This window comes from Brachyhypopomus gauderio, chromosome 1, assembly GCF_052324685.1.
Source record: "Brachyhypopomus gauderio isolate BG-103 chromosome 1, BGAUD_0.2, whole genome shotgun sequence".
Taxonomy (NCBI): Eukaryota; Metazoa; Chordata; class Actinopteri; order Gymnotiformes; family Hypopomidae; genus Brachyhypopomus; species Brachyhypopomus gauderio.
Genome location: NC_135211.1, coordinates 45,896,602 through 45,906,759, shown reverse-complemented (window position 1 = coordinate 45,906,759; position 10,158 = coordinate 45,896,602). Strand labels below are relative to the sequence as shown.

Genomic DNA, 10,158 nt, shown 5'->3' with positions numbered 1-10,158 from the left:
TACCTGCCTGTCCATTCTCAGTGCAAGCAAGCATCCTAAAGCCAAGAGACAGGAGATGGTGTTTGTTTAGTATTTAATTAACACCTCATGCTAGAGAATATTAGTTCCATGCACAGTAAGACTACTACACATTTAGTTTTTCTGTATTTGAATAAAAGTGAGTGATGGGGACCTTAACAGTTCGCAGAAGTGTGAGCATCGGCTGGTATCTAAAGAATGGAGCTATGCCTGAATGTGGGCTCGGATAAGAAGCCTGAAAGATGTCTGTCTGCATCTGTCAAGTGTGTGAGGTCTGAGGTCTGAAACGGTCTCAGAGGGGAAGGCGTACACACAATGCCTGCGCCAACAAACCCTCCAACAAGTATGTTCTCTGAGATTTGTGCATCACAAGTAAACAGAGGGACCACGTGTTTGCTAGTCCATGCCTTCCTTATATAAGGGCTTCAAGACCAATAAGAATCACATTGTGGTAATTAATGTAACTTAATTGAAAATATTCTTTTTGAATAGGCTTATACATTGTTCACATATGACTAAAAAGTATTTTATCCTTTATCATACATGACTGGAATTATCCTCTCATAAAGATTTTCTTTAGCTACTGATTCAGCTCAGCCTCTCTTCATGGGTGATGATATAACACCAGCTCATTCTGTTTATTTTTAAGGGACGTTGTAATAGGATAGCTGTGATTCGCAAAGAGGAATCTTGTTTTAGGCAGCGAGGAAGCTCTCACTTGCCGACCCGAGGGGTTTTCGGCCTTTCACAGCTGATAATGACGGCAGAAGGCCAGGGCTAAAAATCTCTGATTCACAAATTCCCCAAAGTCTCCCATTAAGAGGGAACAAGAGGGATCATCCCTGTGGAGCTGACTAAGGGGACTTTAAAGGCAGAGAAATGCGAATATGGATTATGACTGTGTACTCCATGGTGTCACTGAGCAAGCCACGATGATGGCATAGCCTTAATCAGCGCAGCTGCTCCTCATGGTTATTTCAGCTCAAGCTCAGCGCTGGCTTCGATCCTGCTGCGCCGCTCTGGAGTGTTTGGTAAAGATGCATCAGTCCATATTAAGAACGGTGAGCGTAATATCCTGCTTTAAATGCAGGATAGGGAAAGGTCTGAATCGAGCACATGCACTGACAACATGCTGGGAGACAGGCAGACTTCAAAGGAAGCAGAGAACGTCTGCTTACAAAAAGATTAATCCCACGGTAGCAATATGCAACTGTGCTGGGAGTGGCACCAGTGCATGGACATTATGTTACCGTGCTCACTGGCTTCTCCAGTATACAGGCCATACGTCTTTGTTCTTCAGAGATAGGGGAAGCATTCTTGTTATTTGTCTGGGAGGTCTGGAGCTGGATATGTGCCAAGAGGAGAACTTGCCGAGTCACGGGCACAGAGATTAGGGCGGCACCGTGCTCCTCTGGGCCTCTGGGGGAATGACTGTCCATTACCCCAGATTTCAACCATAAACACAGACTGGAACTGACGCCTTTAACGGGGTAAATGCCACGTTTCCTTTCAAATGATAGCAGCTGGGCATGAGAGCAGATTTAAAAATACTGTCTCAGAGAAACAGCTACCTAATTAATCTGCACATATGTATAATATCCTATCATATTAGCAATGTTTGGTTTAGACAACCAGTGCCTTGATATCTTCTGTCATAGCTTACTGTATGTATTTGGTGGTGGTATAAAACTGATTCGCTGGGCTCCCTATTTCACAGACGCAAATCTCTATGTAAAATATCATCATAAAATGTTGGCTAGGAGCAGACATAAAAAAAACATACTAATAATTAAGGAATGAATAGGAGGTGATTCTGAGGATAAGAACATGAGAACTGTGTGTGATTTATGACGGAGGTAGAGTATTAGAATGTGTGAATCTAACCTGCAACTCAGTACCATAAAAATGTCCCATTGCTGCATTGGGTAGGCTGCTTGGCAACTGAGATGGCCTTAAAGGGAAATGCCATCCAATCAGTTATGTTAGTTTTCTTATAAAGCGCTTGTTGACTATGATCGCCTAATATGAGGAGGGAGTGCAGGGATGACTGTGGAGTGACAGGAGGGAGGGGAGAGGCGAGGCCTTGTAGTTCTTCCAGGGCTCATGGACGTTTTGGACCAGGATCAGGTCTTGGTTTTGTCTGATGAATCATTATTATTATGCTAGATTATCTGACATTGAGAGGTCATTTGGCAGGAACATTGAAACTATCCCAGAAAAAAATAGCATAGCAATAATATATATATTTTTAAAGTGGGGTGACTCTAAAGTATGAACAAAGGAAACCTACTGAGATACAAATGTCTGCTGTTCTTTGCCATATCCCTATTACTACAGTCACGAGTAAGACAATCAATGTAAAGATATTCATTCAGAATCACTCGTACCTGTATGGTCACTTGGTCATTCTACTAACCACATTTAAGGATTGTGAGCTGTGGGCCAAATTCTTGAATGTTTTTATTATCAAAAGAAAAAATCTGTACTGTAGCATGTGATCTGAGCAAAAAATACCTGGTTGACATTGTTCCAAAATCAGGTTAGATTGCTGGTGTTCCCGCAGTCAAGCTGTCTACAGTGCCTCCTGAAGCTTTCTGCAGCTAGTATACCAAATGGATCTCTCCAAAAAGAAACATGAAACAAATATCACTGCACTACTCCATCTTTACATCTGGCAGATGTTTTATCGTTCAGAGCAACATACATACATTAGCAGTCAGCAGACAGCATGTGTTCTCCCTGGGAATCAAACCCACGGTTGTGGTGTTGCTCTACCAGACATCCTACAGGAGTCTGAACAGGAGTGCAGGTCTACATAGAGTGGCTAGATATGGAGACAAATCCTTATTTATTGCCTTACCATATTACCTCAACATTTCTCACAAAGTATTATTGCTGTGAAGGGTTGGTATGTTGTGTGTAAGAACTAGAGAAACACTGAACACACACTACTTCATATCAGGTTGTGTGAATACAGCATTGACCCATGCTCTTGATATGACTGAATGAGTATGCATTTGAATAGAATGGGGTCAATATCAATATTTCTTTTCAAGAAAAGAAAACGGGCATTCTCATACCAAGCTTGGACAGTCAGTGTGTGTGTGTGTGTTGGAGACTGACATTCACAGAGCTGTGTAATTAAGTGCAAGAAGCATCCCTCCATTACTGCTGTCACCCTCCATCCATCCACTGCACTGGGAATCAATGAGCTATTTTCCATCGTCTGATAAGCCCACATCAACCACCATAGAAACAAAACATACTAATAACGTGGCTAAAAATACCGAACTACCAAACGTCCTGAGCAGATGACAAAGCAAAATAGCAGCGATCGCACGAGGATCCGCCTTCTGCAACCTTTTCGCCTCCCTAAACACCTAGATGAGTCAGGAACAGAGATCTGATCAATGCTGTATGTTCCTTCCAAAAGGCAGTGAGCTCCATGAGTTGGTGCTCCACAGAGGCCTGCGACCTCATTGGCTGGACACTGTCAGCCACGTGAGAATAGCTCTGGGCCGTCGTCGCGGCGATAGCAGTTCGGCAAGGTGATGAGTCACTGGATATAAGCTGGGGGAGGCAGAGAGGGGCTAAGCGCTAACAAAGGTGATAAACTGGCTTGTCAGTTCCTTCAAGACTTGCTGATTTACTGAGCAATTCATCGTTACCCAATAAGTAATAATAGTGTGGGAGCAATGGACCTAAATAGTTGCTATGTATGTATGTACTACTATGTATGAATTTTATGAGTACTGGGTGCATGTACAAACAACAGGAGAATCACAATTGAATACGGAATAAGGAGCTTCAGCTCAAGAAGCGTGTGTGATGACACGGCACTTTCCAGTGTGCTGGCCTGGTTTCTGGGACTACATAACACACACTGACCCAGCAGCAGGGTGAGGTCTGGCCTGGGGGTCTTATAGCAGGAGATCAATAACAGCTACACCAGCCGAACTACCCCGAGCTGAGGCAGCTTTCAGGCATCCATACACACACACACACTTGCTCTCTCATTAATCAGCAATACCTTTGCTGTTTTTGCACCTCCACACAGGAAGCTCTGTGCACATGGTCAGCGCAAGTACACATATCTAATTCTAAAACAAACACACACACACACATACACACACGAACACACAAATCAGACTTGATTCATACTCAAAGCACCCAGTCCTGGTGTTGGTTTAAAACTGATTCACAAACTGATGATGACAAACATATCAAATACATGCTGCAAAATTCAGAGTGCACAATGAACTATAACCAAACACAGGTCAACAGTATCGGGTAAGTCTGAAATTATAACATTCCTGACAAGATGAGCTGGCTTCAGACAGGAGTCTGGTAGGAGTGCATTTAGATGCGAGCGTTAGGATTCACGCTCGGGGCTGCGGGGAGAACGTGATTACTGAATGTGGGTGTTGTTTCTGAACTGAGGGGGAGCCGCTCGCTTTCATGTGTCTTGTTACCATAGTGGCCCTGCAGAGCAACAAAGAGCCCTCTTTGTGTGTATGTGTGTTTGTGTGTGTGTGTGTGTGTGTGGGAGGTCACAGTGCAGACCTCCTCTCCCTGTCACCGTGTCCTCCCAACACAGTAACATAACAGGGGCAAGACAGATACTGACCTGCCGACAGCCAAGACAGGTCTTTTTTTATTTGGTGACACAGTTGGGAAAATTATGCTTACCTCAGTAGATTATACTACTGTTCATACAGTTTGCGATTAAGCATTGCCTACATTAAAATCTTTCTGTTTTTAGCAGTTTGTGAAATATCAAAAACAGCTTGATAGACAAGAAATAAACTGCAGTCTGTGTCATGAGCAAATGATTTTTTTCGCATTCGCATTAAAGAATGATGATGTAAACTAGCCTCTGAGAAATGTTAAGATCAGTCACGTTGTCTTTTAGCGTTTTAAACCGTAGCTTGTCTCTTTGGTTCCACCTAGTGGTCAGCTCCCTACATGAAAACGTGCTCCATCAGCTTGGCACTGTCAGTGCCTGGGGAGATACACATGGCACCAGTCTGCGACAACAAAGTAGAAATAATCTCCTGTGCCAGGTGAGGTCGGTTCATGTGCTCACAGCGAGCTGCAATCTCACTCCAACTCTCCGCACTGCACATTGTGTCATCCAGGATGGTCTTCTCCAAATAACCTGAGAGGTGGCAGAGTGAGATTCTTTTTTAAATTAACTTTTAATTGTTTATGGACCATCTTAAAACCATTACAAAAGCAATATAAAGAGTAGAATTAGAGTACAATGGCAAAAAAAAACCCAGCAATTTGCATTATAGGATTCATTTGAAATTAGGTAGTAGAAATTAATACTTGAATGATAATTTGACCTATGTGTTCATGTGAGACAGATATCTTCTCCACACACACACACACACACACACACACACACACACACACACACACACACACACACACACACACACACACACACACACACACACACACACACACACACACACACACACACACACACACACACACACATAACCTCTACATTGAACATTGCAGATCTATGCTAGAGCTTAAATGATCACCTTTCCGTAGACATTTTATTCCCAAGTTTGTTAAATAGAAAATTTTAAATACGTAATGGAAATCTAATGTGTTTATTTTTACCTCTGTGAAAGAGAAAGCAGAGTCCAGCTTTCAGTGCGACAGTTAAATGTCAATCCTGGCTAGTAAAAGTGAGAAAGGCAGCGATATTTCATGTCATTTGGGGGTTACATGACTTTATGGAGGTTAAAGAGAGACTGAAAGCACAAGGCATTATGGGGAAAGTCTGATAATTCTCACAATTAACTTTATAGCCCAAAACATTGGAGATATCGCTAATTACACTGGCAAAGACAACACCGTCACTGTCTAGCACAGGCAATCAAATTCCTAACTCAAGGTCCAGAAGTGTGGCTTTTTGATGAGTTCGTACAGCCAGTTCTCCAAGGCCGGCCTCTGTCTCACGCCTCTTCCCAAATGAAAGGGGAATAGCATTCTCTCACTAATGTGTTGAGCAGTAACCCACTCAACACAATGATCTCCGAAGCCAAAGGGTTCCGAGGTTAAAAATACACACTGCCACTTCACCGCATCAAGGGCCTTTGCAGTGACGGAAGAGGAGTCAGATGACATGACTCTCATGATGTTAATAAAACGTCCGCCACTGCCATCTGCAGCACATGCTCGTATAAAACCCACCTAGTCCAGATGAATCATGGGCAGGAATACCTCAAATTGGCTTATTAGTTAATGTTTTAAAGAGGATCGTAGTGTCACAGAGAAGTAAATGATTTGGTTTTACACTCCAGACAACCTTTATCGTTTTGTTTACCAAGTGAGATTCTTTCGGGGTGGCAACCTGTGCACAGTATATTTATTTGGTCCATGTCACAGAGTGAGACTCAAGGACATTTAATCAAAAAAGTGGCACACGGCAGTGATCGCTGGTGATTTATGTGAACATAAATAAGGACTCTGAACACCTTTACATTACTTGCTTACGTTAAAATGTTCACCAGCTTATGGTGAAGATGCGTGGATCACTGCAGACGCACGGTGCTGTGTGTCACGCAAAATTAAAATGCCAGTCAGGACTTCTACATAATTACTGCATGGAGGTGCATGTGTGACTAGCTTAGTCTTGCTATGTGTGTGTGTGTGTGTGTGTGTGTGTGTGTGTGTGTGTGTGTGTGTGTGTGTGTGTGTGTGTGTGTGTTTTCACCAGGCCCGTGTGCATGAATCTTCTCCAGCAGCTGGAAGATAGGATCCTCAGGATCCTCCAGGTGGGATGTGAGCAGTGTGTGGCAGACCCAGCCCACAGACAGCAGCGCCGGCCTGTTGCCATACTGCTGAGTCAAACCCTGCAGCACAGGAAGACTGGGGCAGCCCGTCAGCACAAACACAGTGTCGTCTGCACAGAGGAATGCTCAAAAGTACTCAAATACAAACACACAGGTATATAATAACTACAGTGCAGATGTATACTACTGTAATACAAAATGTGGGGGATGCACCACAACCACAGGGATGCACAGCAGATTTCCAAAGAAACAGGACATTTATTCTGGACCTCTGCCAAAATGTCCCGTTTCTATGAAAACTTTGTGCACTTCACTGCAGTTATTTTTCGGTGTACTTTTCTGCCACTTTAGCCACAAGAAACACATACGTGCACCTAGCTAGGACATTTGCTGCAACCATCTTATAGGCTTTTAATGTACAACAACAACAGAATTGAGCCTAAAATGTACAATCACATAAAATAGTCCATTTGTTATCAACATTTGTTGCTGTTCGTCACTGGTCAGTTTTGACCATAGAACCACTGGTGAGTGTCACTAGAAGGAGGTCTACCACTGACAAATATCCAGTCTACAATAGTCATGTGGTAGAAAGCTGACCCTGGGTAACAGGTTTGAAGATGCAGAAATTGTCCAGGACAGAATCTGGGCTGTAAACCCTAACTCCATATCTACAAAGTAGATAATATAATATGTATAATGTTCATTACTGGTACATTTGGTCTCACCTAATGTGAAATTGTGCTGGTGAATGAACTCTAAAGCTCCACAGATCAGCCCTCTTTTGCACATGCTCAGTGCGGTCTTTCTGAGCACACCACAGGCGGTGTAAACAATGTGGGCCAGAGCCAAGCAAGTGTCAGCTATGCGTGGGTCCTTGTCTCCATGGCTACAGATCACATCCCCCAATTCTTCACTGTATGTCAGCCTTTGGGGCGCAGCACAGGACGAGGAAGGGTTAATCACTTTTTAGGATTGTTGTACAAAGTAAACAGGACCAGGGTAACAAATGCACACAGGGTTGAAAGTTATAGGGTTGTTACCTGTGCTGGGTGACCCAGAAGGTAATCAGCTCAATGTGACCATGACTCAGGGCGCAGCGAACACCTTCTAAACACAACGTCTCCCCTGGCAACTGTTTCCCTGGTTCTGCCGTGACCATCAGAGCCTGGAAGAACAGCAGGAGCGGAGGAAGTCCTCCGTCGTGCGCAGTGACCGCTGAGAAAGGAAGCGGTGAAATATTAGTGCCCCCTACTGGCCGGACCAGGGATCTGACATCCTGTGCGAGAGAGAAACGCACATTTGAATCTCTCCATGGTCTCCGCGTTCCTCAGTACTCCACGAGGGGACTTGGCCGCGTGAAAAGCAGCTTCCTCGTAGTCCCCCGCTTCAAACAGACGCATGAACCTGTGGATGGCAAACACCCAGCCCCACTTTGTCCTCAAGATGGCAGGCTAACTTCATGCTGGGCTGCTGTGAATAATTCATCAGAAGAGCTCACCTGAAACTTTTATTTTTTATTTTTACTTTTTACCAGGAACAGTATAGACTGAAGAAGACCACAAATCTGTACATCTACTCTGTAATATCTTGTAAATCTAGACAATAATCATCCAGTAAATGTCGTAGCTTGTCAACAAAGCAATAATAATGGGAATATATGTAATTAATGTTTGAGAAACCTCTCAATGTAATCCTTCAAAAGCTCTGACTCGTTGACTTTGTTAGGATCATCCGCTTCAAACAGATCCGTGTTGATGAAAGAGTTGTCAGTTTCACATACTGAAAAAGAACATACACATTTAGTTTTCCGATCAGAAAGGTTGGGAGCATTTCTGTGATCATGCAATCTCTTTTGGGGTTAACCAATGAGAAGGTGGTTAAGACAATATCTCTGGAACCTTGTATTTCTGTGATACGCTCCAGTTCAAAGGACAGAAACTTGAGCAGAGGAGTGTGACTTTTAGATTCTTCCCAAGAGCTGATGGCCTCACTCAGAAAAGTCATCCGTTTAAAACTAAAGACAAGAGCAATGGTGCAATAGTATAATCAATAGAATACTATGGCACAATAAGCCATATGTCCATGGCATGCTAAGCATCATTCACACTTCAAAACAAAAAGAAAATATCTAAAAAATATTATGTCTGTATGGATTTTTGCATGGTGACGTGCTCTCACCGAAGATGTAGCTTCTCGTTCTCTAATGACAGCTCGTCTCTTTTGTCCTGCGCGGCTCTCATTTTCATATCCAAGTCAGCTTTCACGTGTCCGGGCACATACTGGCTCTTTTTCTTGTTCAGAAGGCTGGCTTGCTTTTGCTGCAGGACCTTCAGGTGCTTAGCTATGGCTTCTGGGTTCAACGACTCACAGAAAGTAAGACCTGAAAAAGAGTTTGAAGGCAAAACTAATACTTAGTGTGAGTGACATTTTCTCGTTGTATAGCTAGACCACAGCAGATGATGCATTTTAAGGTATCAGTGGCTTGTGACAACACGGTTGGACACCACTTCTGCTCACACTTCAAACTGGAGAGGATGTCTTTCTGAATGAACCAGTTGTGTTATTGCACCTGGTATCTCTGTAACCCTGTAATCGTCCAGAGTTTCAGGTGGTGGTGTCGACCGTTTTTTCCTGAACTCCTGTAGCCTTTTCAACTTGGCTTGTATCTCTGCAGTATCTCCCCGAATTATTGCAATTCTCTCTTGTAGTTGTGCGGATCTCCTCTGACAGTACACAGTCGAAGTGGGTTGAACCATCATGGTCGTCAGCTTTCCACGAGCAAACTTGGCCATACGATCTTTATTTTTTATTCTAGCAATAATGTTGTCATATTCTTTCTTGATTGTCGTCAGAATAGTTTTGTAAGATGTAGCACAGTCAATTATCTAGGAGGAAATCGAGAGGTTCATTCATTCATTCACAGTTATAACGGATAAAAAAACAATAGTGAATTGACAATGTCAGTATACCTTATCGAATGCAGCACTGTAAATTGTGAATCGCTGCTCATCGGGTCCCTCGTCTGGACAGCGTAAGAGCTCCTTTTCACTCGCAATAAATTCATACAGTGATTTCAAGAACTGCCTGTCATTTGCCGATCTAACGAGCGGCACCGTGTTACTATTAAAGTCCATATGCGCTGGTATGGCGTGTGCGTGTTTCACGTTCAAATGTGTTGTAGCTGCAGGTTTACAGGTGTCCGCTCGTTACATCGCATCTAAAGTATCTAAAGGTATGAAAAGTTACTATGGAAACAGAAGTTTCATATTCACTGATTTTTTTGCAGTAAAGTAAATTGTACCTTTCTAAAATTAAATCAGGT

General features: G+C 43.2%; 1 protein-coding gene across 1 annotated transcript; it reads right to left on the bottom strand.

The window, feature by feature from the left end:
- Positions 1–4,643: 4,643 nt before the first annotated feature.
- On the bottom strand, positions 4,644–10,044 carry LOC143522177 (clathrin heavy chain linker domain-containing protein 1-like). Its single transcript, XM_077015929.1, has 10 exons — positions 9,806–10,044; positions 9,406–9,721; positions 9,015–9,216; positions 8,735–8,850; positions 8,516–8,615; positions 8,134–8,240; positions 7,877–8,051; positions 7,562–7,761; positions 6,755–6,943; positions 4,644–5,176 (listed from the first exon to the last, which is right to left on the bottom strand). The coding sequence occupies exons 1-10, from the start codon at positions 9,968–9,970 to the stop codon at positions 4,980–4,982; spliced, it is 1,767 nt and encodes a 588-aa protein (XP_076872044.1). The 5' UTR covers positions 9,971–10,044; the 3' UTR covers positions 4,644–4,979.
- Between the last annotated feature and the right edge of the window lie 114 nt (positions 10,045–10,158).

Coding starts and splice junctions, on each gene's coding strand:
- LOC143522177 (XM_077015929.1), bottom strand. CDS start 9,970: ATGGACTTTAATAGTAACACGGTGCCGCTCGTTAGATCGGCAAATGAC. Junction 9,217..9,405: donor CAGGGTTACAGAGATACCAG/GTGCAATAACAC, acceptor ACTCTTTTTCAG/GTCTTACTTTCTGTGAGTCG. Junction 5,177..6,754: donor GATTCATGCACACGGGCCTG/GTGAAAACACAC, acceptor GCCACCTCTCAG/GTTATTTGGAGAAGACCATC.